Source organism: Rhinolophus hipposideros (assembly GCF_964194185.1).
Source record: "Rhinolophus hipposideros genome assembly, chromosome: 16".
Classification (NCBI taxonomy): Eukaryota; Metazoa; Chordata; class Mammalia; order Chiroptera; family Rhinolophidae; genus Rhinolophus; species Rhinolophus hipposideros.
Window position 1 is genome coordinate 23,015,296 of NC_138062.1, and position 17,206 is coordinate 23,032,501.

At 41.1% G+C, this 17,206-nt stretch overlaps 1 protein-coding gene across 4 annotated transcripts in view; it reads right to left on the reverse strand.

The window, feature by feature from the left end:
* SH3D19 (SH3 domain containing 19) overlaps window positions 1-14,775 on the reverse strand; it is a 141,784-nt gene extending 127,009 nt beyond the window's left edge. For 3 of the 4 annotated variants that reach the window (XR_013995188.1, XM_081077433.1, XM_081077434.1), the window contains exon 1: window positions 14,195-14,775. Coding sequence is in view for 2 of the 4 variants with exons in the window: in XM_081077433.1 (XP_080933559.1) it covers window positions 14,195-14,306 (112 nt within the window). In the remaining 2 variants the exon portion in view is untranslated. The remainder of the gene's footprint in view (window positions 1-14,194) is intronic. The other variant, XM_081077435.1, reaches the window with a different exon arrangement.
* Between the last annotated feature and the right edge of the window lie 2,431 nt (window positions 14,776-17,206).

The following is a 17,206-nucleotide window of genomic DNA, read 5'->3' on the forward strand; positions in this document are numbered from 1 at the left end:
ATTACAAAGAAGCAAGTCCTTCTCTACCTCTCTGAAGAAGAGAGGTAGAAAGGCCAGTTACAAGGCTGTTGTGAATGGTGAGACGTGCCTGGACCAGGACAGTAGCAAGGAGGACAGAGAGAAGTGGACAGAGTCAAGAGCCATAAAGGAGAGAAATCAACAGAATCTGTAACTGACTGATTAGACGTAGGTACTGACAGTGAAAGAGGAAGTTAAGAACTTCACCCAGGTTTCTGGTTTGGGCAACTTGAGTTGTACCTTTCAGTGAGATAATGGAAACTTGAAGATAGCTTAGGGGTAAGAAACAGAAGTTCAAGATACCAAGAGTCTATGAAAAAGAAATCCAAACAGACACATTACATTCTTACATTGAGCTTTTATTAAATAAGCAAGTTGAGAAAACTGGAATCTATTCCAAAAGCTCCAGGGGCCAAATTCTAGTTACTTAGTAGTTGCATAAAATTCATGAAAATTAACACACAAAGAATTCTAAAACCAAGCTTTTGCTATTCATTCCAGTCTGCTTACACTAGTGAACCTTCTAAGGTTGTGTCAGATGTTGTTCCCAGTGATTCACTCACTGCCCTCCCTGTGGAAGGACTACCCACCCACTTGAAGTACCGCGTCATTTGCATGACTGCCTGCAAAACGATTACACTTCCCTGCACCACTAACATCAAGCTTGCCAAAGAAATGTGAGTGGAAGTGACATATGCCACTTTTAAGCTGAAGTCTGAAAAGCTGGCACATGGTTATCCATTGCTGTTTTTCCCGGGTAAGTATTGGATCCCGGAATGAAGAAGACAAGTGAGGCTGAGTTGTGGCTCATCAGGTGAATAGAACTGTTATACAAAGGACATAGGTGTCTAACAAATAACAATGCATGCTTTACTTGTGTTTTCCCTCTTTTAGTAGGGTTTTCTGGTGACCTGCTAAGAAGCAATCTGATGGGGGCGGGGGGGTGGGGGGGGAAGTTGGCCCAAGTATCCCAAAACAAAAAGAATTTTGAACCTGAAAGGAAACTTGGTATTCTGGAGTCAGCAAACTTTTCTGTAAAGGGCTAGACAGTAAATATTTTAAGCTTGCAGGCCACACAGATGCAGCACCAAAGCAGCCATAGCCAATATGTAAATGAATGAGCATGTCTGTTTTCTAATAAAGCTTTATTTACAAAAACAGGCAGTGAGCCAGATTTGGCCCAAAGGTCTGTAGTTTCCAGAATCCTGATCTAAATCCTTCACACTGTCATTGAGGAATCTGAGACCTACAGAGACTAAATCAAGGTCAGATAGCTGGCTAGTGGCAGGTTGAGCATCAGAAAGCAGGTCTCCTGAGTCTAGTGCACTAGAATAGGTACTGTTTAACCACAGACAGAGGTAAAATACATAAGAAAAAGTAGAGAATCAAAGAATACTAAGGTGGGTTTTGATTACGTTAAACCGCTTTTAACAGTTTTTTGCTTTTTTTTCATAAATGAGGATCTGCTTTTCAAGAGATGATGGCTTTCATAAAAACAAGTGAATGTTACAAAAACCAAACAGGTGAACAAATGATAAATTACCGTGTTTCCCCAAAAATAAGACCTAGCCGGACATCAGCTCTAATGCGACTTTTGGAACAAAAATTAATATAAGACCCAGTCTTATACTATATTACATTACATAAGACTGAGTCTTATAGCAAAATAAGATCGGGTCTTATATTAATTTTTGCTCCAAAAGACGCATTGGAGCTGATTGTCCGGCTAGGTCTTATTTTCGGGGAAACACTGTAGCTAGTATTTGAAAAATGACTTTCAGAGAAAACACATTTATATACTATCATTTCCTCAAACAATTTATCAATCATTTCTTTTATCCACAGGACAGAATTCGCTATGATCATTGCAATAACTTAGGTTAAGGCAAAACAGTTTCTAAAAATACCATAATATGAACAATAAATACACTGGACCGGCAGGAAATTATTTCTCATGGTATTTTAAATTTATTTTTCTTTCTTTTAATTGCCAAAGTAGTACTTATTGGAGGAAACTCAAACAATACAGAAGTATATAAAGTGACACACTCCAGGCCCTCAATTCCCTTCCCCAGAGGGTTAACACATGACTGATTTAAATCAGAAGAGTGCAATACAGCTACTTTCTCTGAGCCACACTTAACAACAAAGAGGAATCTGGAGTTCGCTTGGAAATCGCCGTTTTCAAAAGCAACAGAGATGTTCGGGGGCGCCTGTGGCCTACAAATGAGAAAAGCAAGCTGCTGGTGCACTACAACCATGAGCGAGGCTCCTGCACTGCCTTGATAAAGCAACTGTATGTAGGAGGTACAAACACATCAAAAGAGAGTATCCATTTCTTCTCTTCGGGTATTTTATTCAGGAAACTTGGGCCAATTTTCTCACAAAAAGACCACAATCTTCATCTGTTTATAAATCCTAATACTTGAGTGACATCAGCAAAAGAGAAGAGTAAGGAACTCCAGAAGTCCATCCTCCACAAAAGCAATAAAAAATTGGCAGAATCAACTCGTTTGGAACTCTGGAAACTAATCAAAAGCTTGCAGCCACTGCTCGATGCAGGTAAGTACAGCGAAACACTTAAGAAAACCTAGCTGGATTTTGGTTAGTTGGTTAGCGTAGTGAGCTTTGTGGCATTTTAACATATCCTGGTCCCATCTCCCATTCTCCTGCTCAGTGGTAGTCTTGAAAATAACAACCTGCCTTCCTGGTACCAGTACTAGTACTAACGGTAGCAGAAAGACCTCATTCACAAACAATTGTAATAATGTGTTTTGACCTGTCTGGTGGTGCCGTGGAAGACTGGCACAAAATATGACTTTACCTTGCCTAACTCAAAACTCTCAAAGTGCTAAAAAGTGGCTAGCTAGAGGGAGTTGGTTGAAAACACTTACAAGAGATTAAATAGCTGTTGCTACATGGGGCGATGCATAACAGTTGGAACATACAATAGACTAACCAAAGAAGTTGGGAAGAAAGGCTGGAGAATAAAGGTGCTTTGGTGAATAAGGGCTTTGAAAAGCTCCCACATATTCCCAGGGTGGGCGCATGCTCAGAAAAGACCTGAGAAGGCCCTAAACCCTCATCTCTGGCTGACCTAAAGGCTCTGCACAAGCAGAAAGTGAAGGCTAAGGGAAGTTGTATACTGCCTGGCTGTGTTGGAGGCGAGCGGCCATACACAGAGCCCATCTGCAAACTGCAAAGACTAGGAGGGTTTTTGTTGTTGTTGTTTGGTTTTAGGGATTTAAGGAAAACTCTCTCCAATCCCTAGCTGACCACTAAGCTAATGAAACTGAGACTTCAGTGGCACACTTCATAAAGAAAACACACTTTACAAAACTAGTTCAGAAAAGTCACTAACAACCATAATAAGCAGCAAGAACCAACTCTGGGGAGGAGGAAGAATCTCATTTCCAGAGTTGCTACATTGTAATATTCAAAATGTCCAGTTTGCAACATAAAGCTACAGGCATGGGGGAAAAAAACCCCAAGAAAGTATGGCCCCACACAGAGGGAAAAAAAAGTAATACAAAGGGTTCCTGTGAAAGCCCAGACATTGGACTTACTAGACAAAGACTTTAAATTTGCTCTTTTAAATATGTTGAAAGAGCTAAAAACACTATTAATAGAAGTAAAAAAAACAAACAAGCTGTAGCCTAGAAGTCTTTTCAAATCTCATATCCAACAAAGGATTTGAATACAGAATATATCAAGGATTCTTAAAAATTACACAATATGAAAACAAAAACCCTAATTTTAAAGTATCCGAAGATACACACATTCTTTGCCAAAGATAATATCTGTATGGCAAGCAACCACATGAAAAGATGCTCAACCAACATTATTACCCATTAAGGAAATGCACAATGAAATATCACGACACACCTATCAGAATGGCAAAAACAAACATGAAAAACCAGGTAATACCAAGAGCTGGTGAAGATGTAGAGCAATTGGAACTCTCACACATTGCTGGTTTTAATAAAGCTCTAGAAAATGCAAAACTATGGAGACAGAATAGATGAGTAATTGCCGAGGGTTAAGGGTTTAGGGAAGGTTTGACTACAAGGGGCAATATGGGAATTTCAGGATGATGAAACTTCTTTATTCTGACTATGGTGGTGGTCACACGAATCAATGCATATATTAGAACTCATAGACCTTACAGCTAATACTGTCCTGCATATTTGAAAGTTACTAAGAGAATAAATCTTAAAAGTTCTCATTACAAGAAAAATAATTTCTAACTATGTATGGTGACATCTATCAACCAGACTTACTCTGGTGATCATTTTACATATATATATATACGTATCAAATCACTGTTGTACACCTGACACTAATATAATGTTATTATGTGGATTATACCTCATTGAAAAACTCATAGAACCACGTACCAAAAGAAGTCAATTGTACTTTATTTAAATGTATGGATGCAAATTTAAAAATTAAAGGAGGAAAAAAAGACGTCAGGGGTTCAAATCCCACTTAACTTTGCTTTGGCCTCATTTTCCTCGTTTTAAAAACAGAACCCGCCTTTCTTTGTTAGGATTACGTACTGTTCCCGACATACATTACGCACTAAATAAGTGATGGATAAGTATTTTGTTCAGACATGCTCAAAACCTAGTGCTTAAAAAAAAAAAAAATCTACAGGAGTAAGACATCTAGCTCTCAACTAAAAGCAAAGAATGAAAGAATATTGAAATGAAAACCCCTAATCCTTCATTATCTTCGTGAAACATTCACTGGAAACCGAGGAGGTGATCATTCCAAACTACGTTTCACAGGGGTTTACAGAATCCTTGTGCAGCAGGAGGTGCCGAGAGGTTTGTTTTCCACAAGTTCCACATCTAACAACATACGTCATCATATCTAACGTCATCATATCTAACGTCATCATATCTAACGTCATCATATCTAACGCCATCATATCTAACGTCATCATATCTAACGCCATCATATCTAACGTCATCATATCTAACGTCATCATATCTAACGTCATCATATCTAACGCCATCATATCTAACGTCATCACATCTAACGCCATCACATCTAACGCCATCACATCTAACAACGAGCGCGCTCTAATGAAGGCTGAATGCTGAACGTTCGGTGCCCTCGCGCCCCTCGTGGAGAGGCGGTCAAACAGCAGCTCCCTCGTTCCAAGTCAGGAACCGGAGCAACGCTGCACTTGTCACCCGCTTCGCTGCCCTCCATCCCGTCCGTCTCTAGACCGGCCAATCCTCCCTCGGAAGGTGCTTTCGGCATCCGTCCTCCTCCGCACCATTCCCCACGCGGCCGGGTGTGGGGGGTTTAGGCAGCAGCAGCTGCTGCACCCAGTGGCGACTCCTACCTTCGCAGTGAGTCTCCCTCCTTACCTGAAACGTAGCTTCCTCTTTGCGGCCACAGAACCAACTAAGCGTTTGAACTTGATAATCAGATTCAACTGGGACCCACGACGATGACGCCGCGGGCGGGGCGGAGCCGCCCACACGGAGAAGGCACACCTGACCGCGCACACCTGAGCGGTGTGGGCCGCTGCGCGCATGCGCACGCACGCGCACAGGCGTCGAACCGGCGCGTGCAGACTGCAGGGGGCGCAGGCGGCTGGCTCGGGCAGAAAGGCCCTGGGTGCCCGGGGCTGCGAGGCCCTGCGGAGCCTCCAGGCCCGGCTGCAGCGCCCCGGCCGAGAGGCCCTGAAGGGAGGCCATTGGAGAGACACGGAACACTGGCCTTGGCATTCATGTGCTGCCCCTCAGCCCAAAGCCTGGCGCCAGCTGTACTGATGGCGCCACGTGGCAAACATCTAAAGCTCTTAAGACTAAAAAGGAAACGAATATGTGCATTTCTTGCGTGTCACCGCGCGTATTGTTTCTTCGCAACAGGGTAAGCCATGGGCAGAGTAGGAATTCGCTTTCCATTATTGTGTGCCATAAGGATTTGGGTTCGAATCAAATGTAATCAAATTAACAAAAAAGACTACATGAAATCATTTTTTAAAATGTATTCTATTTGATAGACATGTATCGAACATATATGCCAGGCTATATGCCAGGCACTATTCTGAGTTACGGGGCTATAACAACGAATAAAATAAGCTCCCTCGCGGAACTCATTACTGAAAGTCGGAGTGTTCAGGTCTGGCACGGAGTCTGCCAATTTTATCCTCTCTCCATTTTAGGAAACCCTGGAACAGCCCCCTGGCCCAAAGTCCCATTTGACAGAAACAGCTGCTGGTGATTCTCACTTCGGAATGCAGGTAGCCTGGTGGGTGCCACAGGACCCTACCATCCTCCCCCAAGAGAAGGAACCAGGGACGAGTGTGGAAAGGTAACTGGGAAGTTTGTCATAGGCCTCTGAGGTAAACTGGCATGAGAACCCTGCCCCAAAGGGGCACTCTGCAGGTTGGTGCTGGCCAACCTACTTAGAGCCTCTTTTGGAGGGAGGCTGACTGTAGGGAAAACACGAGAGCCAATTACTGAGTAACTTCAGAAGCCATGGAAGCAGAGATAAACTGAGTCACAAAAATGGGGGCATCACTGACATAAGGAGTAAGAGGCATCCCAATTTACAGAGGAATGTTCTCTGGAGTAGCCATTTACTGTCAGTTTCCCAAAACCAATCTTAGTTCCAAATGACTTCTGAAGCTATTTCCTGTGTCTTCCAATTTACCCCTACCTCCTTATGATAAGCCTCCATCAGCTGTGGCTAGCAGAACAGGCTTCTATTTCCTGCAATCCGAAATAATATAAGTATCACATACATCGCTTACCAGTTACTTTAATGATAGTTCCTTACACCATTCTTTATGTTCCGCTTTCTTAGGCTATAAGATAATAGGGGGATTGAATAAAATCCACGTGTGAAACACATGGTGGATTCTGTTTATTTATTCTGTTTGCCTAAAATTCATCACAACTCATGATGGAGAAACGTAACAGTACAAATTACAAGAAATCACACTGAAACCACTCAACATCACATTTTTTAACAGAAGGCTAAGCCAAGTCTCACTTCAAGTAGAACTTCAAACATCCAGCTCTCCAGCAATTACTCCAGAAGTAACTGATCAGGAAATCATGAGCATGACTTTTTAAAAGCTCCCGAGTTGACTCTGATGCCCCGCCAGCATTCAGAACCCTGGCATTGAGCTAGAGGTGAGGGTCTTGTTACTCAAAGTGTGGTCCAAGGACCACCAGCAGCAGCAACAGTGTCACCTGGAGCTTGTTAGAAACGCAGAATCTCAGGCTCCACCCCAAACCTACTAAATCAGATCTGCGTTTTTATAAGATCTCCCAGGTGATTTGTAGGCATGTTAAAATTTGGAAAGTACTGTTTGGAGTTTCCATTGCTCTGTAGAGAAATCCCACGCCATGTTATAAAGTTGAATACCTCAAGAAGTTTTCTATGAAAAAGACACAGGAATAGAACAGCATACGAGATCAAATGTTTGCGATATTAGGCATTTCGTATTATTAAGCCTCTAATTCAGAGTGATATTCAAATGAAAGTCTCCACACTTTAAAACTTGCAATACCACTCCTTATTTCAAATGAATTCCACTTAGAAACCATATCCTCCACTGAGTTATACCTCAACTGAGTCAAACAAATCTACCTTGTAATTTCCAAATAGCTCCAGTTATCTCCACTGAAACTAGTGTGTGTATTGAGGGGGAGTCCTTGTGAGGAGATAAAGAAAACGGACATGGTGACAAGACAAGAAGGGATCGTTTACAGGGGTGCCCCCATGCTGGGGGACCTGCCTATTTTTTGGGTTTGTATGAACACCTCAGTACTGGTTTCAAAGGACTATTTGGAAATGCCGATATTTATTGCCAGAAAAACTAATTCTCCATATGCCATGCGAACATTTTCTTTTGTTCTTGGCCCCTTGTTCTTGGCCAGCTCTCAGAGAAAAAGCATTTAGCTCTCCTCCAGTATAGTGATTCTTTGATTAATGTATCTTCAGGAAACCATCCTCCAGTACAATAAAGGCAGCCATATTGAAAACAAATGAACTCTGCATCTTAAGCAGCAGCCCTCGCATGTATTATAGGGCTCATAAGCAATTGTTAATCTGTTTCTATGCATCACAATAACAAAATCACCTCCCTTCACAGCTTCTATTTATTTATTCCCTAAGAAGGATTCAGACCTGTCATTAGGCAAAAGGACAAAAACAGAATACTGTTTTCTGATTCTGTAGATTTCCTTTTCAGTATCACACATGAGAACTTGAACTTTACAAGCATGTTACTCATCATAAATTTGTAGAATAAAGAATGAATAGTTCCCATTCAAAAGATGCAAATAAAGAGGGGGAAGGGGAGCTCTAAGTGATTTGTCCAAGGTTACATTATAATAAAGTACAAAATAGCAACAGGAGTCTAGCTATCCTAAGGGAACTTCATGTTAACAAAATGTGTTACAGCCTGGTGGTAAGGAGAGAAACAAGAAGATCAAGTTAGAATCTGTTATCAGGTAGGAAGGGCATTCAGCTGCTAGTTATAGAGATGTAAGATAACAGTAGATTAAGCAAGACAGAGTTCATGCTTTCTCAACTAGAGGAGGAGGCAGGCAATCAAAAGATCAAATGATGACTGTTATCATTGGCAACGGAGATTCCATCTACTTTTCTGCTCCACCATTCCTCAGTTCATGGAGTCCATCCTCAAGGGAGCCTCATAGCCCAGGATGGCTGCTGTGAGCTACACTACACATCCTTGTTTCTGGTAGGGGGGGGGAGGAAGATGATAAAGGAAAAAGAATATTCTGTGCAGTGGAGTCCTGTTTAAAGAACTTTGCTAGAAACCCCATTCAACAACTTTGACTTGCATCTCCTCAGCAGGCTGATAGTAGTATTATAGTTTTGTAGGTGGGTACACTGATTCAGGAAGAATGGTGTGAATACTGGGTAGGCAACTAAAAGTCTCTGCCACAGAATCCTATTGTGTCACTTTCTACCATGTTTCCCCAAAAATAAGACCTAAACAAGTCATCAGCTCTAATGTTCCTTTTGGAGCAAAAATTAATATAACACCTGGTCTTATATTAAAATATAGTGAAATAAGACCCGGTCTTATATTAATTTTTGCTCCAAAAGGCGCATTAGAGCTGTTGGTCCACTAGGTCTTATTTTCGGGGAACCACGGTAGCTGTGTGATCTTGAGTAAATTTATCCCCTGTAGGCCTCAGGTTCCTCATCTGTAAAAATGAAAGAAATCATCACACCTACCTCATAGGATTGCTACGAGAACTAAATGAGAAAAATACATGTCAAACATTTAGAATACTACCTGATACCTAAGACACAATAAATATTAACTCATTATTATTTGATTATCCTCATCCGGCACTTTTCCAAATTCCTCTCCTAACTTCCTCTTCATTTCCAAAATGGGAAAGCAATTCATATTAGTCCTTTGTACCTGTTGATACCCATAGGTCACCTCAGACAGACATACGGGTGAAAAATGATGTAAACGGAGCTACTCGAAAATGAAGTTGGAGCTGCCATCCCAGAGGAATTGCCTTGCATGTCTTATTCCTTAAAACTTCGGAATGTTTAAGGGGCAAAATAACCTTTGGACTAGGCCAAAGCAATATTGTGTCCCAAAGAACTGTTTGAAAAGCTTATAGGAAACCAGACATTCTGACTACAAGACCAAAAATTAAGAACATTCTTTAGAATTAGCAACACCATGTATAGCTAAAGAATAACTTAGCTCGTTTGCACCAATAGAAATTCCTTCCTTGTATTCATGTACTTATTCCCCTTCCCATTGTTATAACAACCCCTCTCCTTCACCTCATAATTGGAACACTAGGTTTCTGCCTGAATCAGTGCTTCACAAATAGCTATTTTTGGGGATCTCAAATAAATGCTTGTTGCCTCTCACTTCGGCCTTTTATTCTTAGGTTAACAACATAAATCAATTCTAATAACTTTACAGGCATTTACTATGTGCCTAGCTGTATTCTAAGGGTATTATATATGCCAACTCATTTAATCTTCAAACTCTCTGTAACAGGTGTTATTAGTATCCCCATTTTATAAATAAAGAATGGAAGTACAGAGAGGTTAGGTAACTTGTCCAAGATCACACAGTAAGAGGTGATCAGAGAAATGAACCAAGACAGCCTGGGTCTCTTATGCTAAACTCCAGTCGATAGTCACCGTGAAGTACTTTATATTCTTATTTCTCTTCTTTAAAGTGTATTAATCTTACCTTCCCTAATTCTATGACACATTCTTCAAAAGCAAGGAGACTATTTTATATATCTCTTTGTATTCCCTGTATTTTCTACACCATTTTGCATACATTGTATTGATGGAGACAACTAGATAGGTCTTAAACAACTTGGTGAGTACAGGATTTTTAAACAATGTGTAATATCTGTAGTTTCCATGGGACTTATAATAACTTTCTCAAAATAAATTAGACAACTTTGGAATTCTAATAACAAAAATGTTAAGACGGTGGCCTAGAGAGAATTACTAGTTTTCAAAATTATTTAACTTATTAGGGCCACAAAGTGCACCATATGTTACATGAATCAATTCAAAGAAACTATAGTTTATGATTTGAAACACAATAGAGGTAACTGAGGTGCAGTTATACCTAGTTATATTTTAGATTAAGTCTTGAACATTTCTGAGTCTCAATTTACTCATCTTTAAAATGGGAATAACAAAATGTACATCCTTTCATCTCGGTGTTTTTTTGTTTTGTTTTGTTTTAAGAATCAAGTTAAATGAAACTGAGAAAGCCCTTCCCTAGCTGAAACACACCAGACGTCAAGTATTTTTAAATATACAACAAGGAACGTGCAGGTATAAACGTGTCGAACATTAATAGCAATTGACTCTTATTAGGCAGTGAGATAGCAAGGAAAAACATGCACTTTCAAGTCAGAAAGCCTTGGTTCACGTCCTCATTCTGCCATTTAACTAGCAGAGCGACCTTGCTTAAATATTTTTGAGCCTCAGTCTTTTCAATTATAGAGAAAATAATACCTACCTCACTGGGTATAACATATAAGAAGTGAACACAACAAATTTTATTCTGGGCCTTCATACTGACAATATTAGTTATTTTACTCAAAACACATCACAGAAGTTATATCAGCCCTTCCAGAATTTACCATAACAACAGCAGCACATAGGAAGAATAAATTTATTTAGTATTTATGAATCCCTATTAAATGCATACTACTCTTCTGGGTGATTAGGGGAGGATCTAGAATGTTGTATTCCCTGTCTTTGGAGAAACAATATAAAAATGCTGTAGGTTGATCAAAGGTTCTCAGGTCCAGTTGGGAGTCTGATGAATGCTACAACAACTCTATCGAAAAAAAGTCACAAAACTTTTAGAGGACGATACAGGAGATGCAGGAGAAAATCTTCATGACCTTACACTAGGGACAGCATTCTTAACAAAGGAGGACAGTGAGGAGAGGAGGGACATTATAAAGAAAAAGATTCATAAATACACCTATATTAAAATTAAGAATTTCCACACCAAAAGAAACTATAAAGAAAATTTTAAAAATAATCCGGAGTGGAAGATATTTGCAACACATGCAACCAAAAAAGTTGAGATTCTGGTGCAAAGAACTCCAAAGCACCAATAAAATATGATAGACAAAAAGTGTGATATATTTATGAAAATAACTACAGCTGCATGTAACAAGATGGGCAAATCTTACAAATTTAAGATTGAATCCAAAACACATGACACTAAAGAATACGAACAGGATGATTACATTCATATGAACTTGCAAAATAAGTAAAATTAAATAATATTGTACAGGGTGCATATGTTATGCACATGCACATAGGTAAAACTCATAATCGCAAAAGTCAAAAAAGTGGAAGGAAGAAGGATCAGTCTGCTTCTAGGTTACTGACAATATTCTGTTTCTCGACTTGGACACAGGTTACAAGAGTCTTACTGAGCTTTGTTTTATTGTTCTTCACAGATGTTGCATATTTTTACGAATTGAATGACGGGAAGACCTTCCTCCAGCAAAAAGTTATGACTCACTTTATTGCAATGGTCTGGAACCGAACCCACCATCTCTCTGAGGTATGCCTATATTTTATAATTTATAGGTTTTATACTCTTCTGAATGTACATGGCAAAAATAAACACACTTCCACCACCACACTTAAATTTAGCAGGGAAACAAGGAGTTCACAGACTCCCTCAAGTCCATAAACACCAAATTTATGGTGTCAAGCTATGTGAGATCAAAGAAAAAGGAAATCTTTATATTGTGAAGTGGTAGGAGACATAGGGAGCAATGAGATGAGAACAGAAGATGAAAGACTGGAAAGAAATGGTCAGCAGAAGAAACACTAAGCCTCTGGGTCAGTTCATAGCCTCACTTGGAGAGAGCACAACATTTAGCATGTAAGTAACAAATGCCCAAGCTTGGTAAGGAATGAGATGGTGGTATGCTGAAAACACCGTAAGTAATGAGGGGAATGAGGAACACAGATTGCAAAGAAATGTAAACTATTAAAGAACATATCTCAAAACAAAGAAGACCAGTCATTGTAAGTTTAACCCTCTACTCACTGCTTAATATCTCTGTTCCTCACCCCTTAATGGAGACAGGGCATACTAAATAGGTATAAATTGCAAACACCAATTTCTGAGTGGAAAAGTACACAAAGTCATGTCTCAGCAAAATACTATCACAGAACGTAGGAAAGCCATGGGAAATTAAGGAACCTATAAAAACAAGTTACAAAAATGCCAGCCTTGGAATAAATATACATATCGCAACTAAACGATAAATATATACCTGGATCATATCTGGTCTGACTTCCAATACAGCTCTTCCTAGTACAGTCCCTCGGAAGAGAGTGAAGCTTTTTGCTGAAGGTGATAGGACCCCAAGGTAGCCTACACTGTAATTCAGTGGAGGAAGTACATCTTTGTCATGTTTCATTGTATTCTTGCAAGAAATATTAACGCATATCCATTTTTTCATTAGGTCTGGGTTTATACTGAACAAAACTATCAATGATTTTCAAAGCAGATGGTGTTCATGTAGATAGTTGAATGCCTTGTTTTGATGAAAAGTCCTACTAATAGGCATAGGGAATTATTTTTTAAGATTCCAAGATCCTATCTAAGGCATCAAATTGACTATTTCTTCATGTTCCACTTAAATTCTTTCATCCTACATTCTACCCTTCATTTGTTCCCCCACAGACCCATTATCTGCTCTTAATTCTCCAACCTTCTCTTAGGTTAAAGGGAGCCACAGAAAAACTTCTCCATGACTTGATGGAATGAATGTTGACTATATTTGACTTTCTAAAGAGGCTTTAATGGATCGTTCTCATCTGAATCTCACTTTTCTATCTCCCTTTTATTGTCAGTTCCCTAGGTTTGTTCTCTCTCATTTTTTAGATAACTGGCTTATCCGGTTGGAACCAAAGGCCAAAGAATTTCCTATTATGTTTGACTGATACTTGGGGGCAGGAGGAAGCGGTGTGGATCTATAATGGCTGGTTGTTCCTTTCGTATGCGCCAAAGTATTGATCCATGCCGCCTCTGTGCACCCAAAAACACAATGCCATAAAAGTAATTACAGGCCCAGAAATGATTCTCAGCCCCCCAAAATTGCCTTTTGGAATGCAATCTTATGGACTAGGGTCTCACAAAATAACTCCAAAGTAAGTCCTACGGAAAACTGATGGACTCCGGCGTGGGGGATGGGGTGGGGAGAGTCACAGGTCCAAAGTTCAGAGACACCGAAACTAGACAAGACTTTTAGCACGTGGTTCTACCTGGTTGCCGCAGCGCAGGCAAACCTACTGGAACGAGTTGGTCGGTCGTTCTCCACCGGCCTCTGACTCATCCCGAGATAAGTAATCACCTGGGCCACAAGTTTCAAGCCAGAGCTCCTGGATTTAGTGTGCACGGAAAATTTGTAGTTTGACTCCTGGGCCGTAGCAGGTAGAGACCAGGGTGCATAGCCTCCGGCGCGGCCAGACAGTGCCGATGAGGATGTGAAAAGCCTCCGAGAGGTGCCGGTCCCATCTGGGCAGCTGAGAGAGCCGCTGCTGTCCAGAGCAGGACCCGCGCGGCCCCAAAGAGCACAGCCCTCGGTCCCGGCCCCGCGTCCCCGCTCGCGCTCCGCGCACCCCTCACCTGCAGCGAAGTAGCACGAGAGCACTCGGCCCCGGGCGCGGCGCGGCCCCCCGAGCTCGCGGCGCTCGCGTAGCTCTTCCTCCTCGTCCTCCCGCCGCCGGCCCTCAGCCATCGGCGAGGCACGGATGAACACCGAGGACTCCCACGCCAGCACCCTCGCGGCCTGCAAGGTGGCCCCGGGGAGGAAGTGGCGGCTGCGGAATCGGCAACCTCTGCGGACTCCACCTGCAGGCGGCCAGGGCCAGGCTGGTGCGGGCAGAGCCGATTTCCCCGCCTCCTCCTGGCAACGCCCGCGGCCTCTCTCTCCCGGCTTTCTCTCTCCCTGCTTTCTCTCTCCCGCTCTCTTCCCCCTTCCTCTTTCCCTTCTCCGCCCCGCGGACCTGGAGCCAGGGATCGGGCGGGCTCTGGACGGGCCTCGCCCCCTCGGGGAGGGGTTAGGGGCCGCCCCACAGTCACACACGCAGGAACCACCAGCTCGACCCAAACAAACCTTTCCAAAATCAATAAACAGGCTAGGAAGGGACTGGAAGGGGGGAGGTGGCCTGGCCTCTTCCTGCCCTTTCGCTCAACATTCCGGTGTCAACAGGAAACCCATTTGCTTGACACTTAAACAAAAGGAGGAGGAAGTACCTGCCCCTAGCGGGACTAGGAGAGATGGGACAGCTGGGAGCCGCTGAACTTGGGGAAAACTTTGGCTCGGAGTTTGGTGGAGTCTCTGGCAATTTTTTCTTTTTCTCTCTTTTCGCTCTTTAAAATCGAGGCTCACCAGAGCACAGAGGATTTTTAGGGCAGTGAAACTACTCTGTATGATACTGGAATCGTGGATCCCTGTCATTACACATTTGCCCAAACCCATGGAATGTACATGGTCAAGAGTGAACCCTAATGTAAACTGCAGACTTTGGGTGATTACAATATGTCAGAGTAGGTTCCTTAATTGTAACATGGACCACTCTGTGGGAGACGTTGATTATGGGGGAGGCTACATGCGTGGAGCACGGGTTACATGGAACAGCTCAGTCTTCAGCTTAACCTGAAATTGCTCTAAAATGTTCTCTAAAATATTTTTTTTATTTTTTTAATTAAAAATTATTTTTTTAAAATGGCCACAATCCCTACAAGAAAATGCGCTTAAGAGCCCAGAACCTGATTGTTTGTAGAGAGTAAATTTGGTGAAGTGGCTGTGGAGTCAGAAATTAAAGCACTTATGTAGCTGTGAGCTTTATCCCCCCTGTGAAGGTTTTTCAATGCTGAAAAGAACTTTGCAAGAAAGTTATTGTGTATCTGTATAGTACACACATCCTAGGTTCAGCACTTGCACATGCGCACTTTGATACAGAGGGGAAGATTCTGGAATCTCAGAAAAAGATACCCAAGCAGCAGACAGGAGCACTGCCTGAACATGAACCCATAGGAAACTCCCTGGGGGCATACACAGGCCTTTATCTTCAGCTTCTTGCTCTATTTCTGAGAGATTGTAGGAGCTCCTAATGTTTAGCGTAAGAGAAAAAGAGGGAGAAAAGGGTCTCTGAAAATAGAATTGCCTGCCGTACCTGAGTGCTGTTTCTTTGCCTCTTCAACAGTGGTTATTGCTGCCTGAGAAAATCTTTCTGCTTTAGGTAGATAAGAGTCACAATCAATTTTGTAGAATTGAGGTCAAATCCACAAGTTAAAACTTTATTAACTGCTAAGTGGTCAAACAGTAGACATCTGGAGAACTTGAAATTAAACTAGAGGGAAAAAAAGATCTGGACATTTAGGGTTGTTTTAAGTGTTTGGGTTCCCTATAAGTGAAAGCATATTTGTCTGTTACCTTCAAGAATGAGGAATCATTTGGAGACCCTTACCCTCACAACAGCTGTCAGTGTCAGTCTCTACTAGTATTTTTCGGATTCTTAGTTTGAAAGGGGCTGAAGTGTTCTGGATTTTCCATCCAGTCAGAGCATTAGGAACCTATGGCCTTCTTTTGGGGTGCATGCTTAAGCCCACTTTACATTCAGCAAACTATGGTAACCAGTATGTGCTATATACCACACTAAGTGCTGTGGGGAGGAGATTCAAAGAAGGAAAGAAATATTTACTGAGGTCCTATGGTAGGTGCTTTTCACACAGATTTTCTCATTTTAAATGAACAAAAAATATGTTTCCTGTCCTCCAATGACTGAAAAAGATCTATCCAATTTGCCACAAAACAAGGCAAAATTTGGTAAATTCTATAACAGGGATATAACCTTAGATAAGGGTGCCAAGATAATTCAGTGGAGAAGGAATTGTCTTTACAAACGGACATCCACAGTCAAAAGAATGAATTTGAACCTCTACTTTATACCATATGAAAAATTAGCTAAAATCAGATCATAAATTTAAATGTAAGAGCTAGAACTATGAAACTCTTCAAAGAAAACATTAAATCTGTGTGACCTTGCGATAGATAATGGTTTCTTAGGGCAACACCAAAATGTATAAGTGACAAAAGAAAAAAATAAATTGGACCTTGCCAAAAGTTATAAACTTTTATTCTTCAAAAGGTATTGTCAAGAAGTGAAAAGATAGACCTTTGAATATGAGAAAACATTTGTAAATCATATATTTGATAAGGCACTTGTATTTAGACTGTACAAAGAACTTACAACTTAACAATTTAAAAAAATTTATCTAATTTAGAAATGAACGTTCTCCAAAGAAGTTATACAAATGGACAGTAATAACATGAAAAGATGCCCATCATCATTAGTCATTAAAGAAATGTAAATTAAAACCTCAATGTGTTACCACTTCATACCTATTAGATGGCTAAGATAAAAAATACAGATAATAATAAGTGTTGAAAAGGGTGTTGAGAAATTTCAACCTTCATACATGGCTGATGGGAATATAAAACAGTACAGCCACTTTGGAAAATAGTTGGCAGTTCCTCAAAATGTTAAACGTAAAGTTAACGTAAATGCAGGAATTCTGCTCCTAGGTATACACCCAAGAGAAATGAAAACCTGTCTACACAAAAACTTGTAC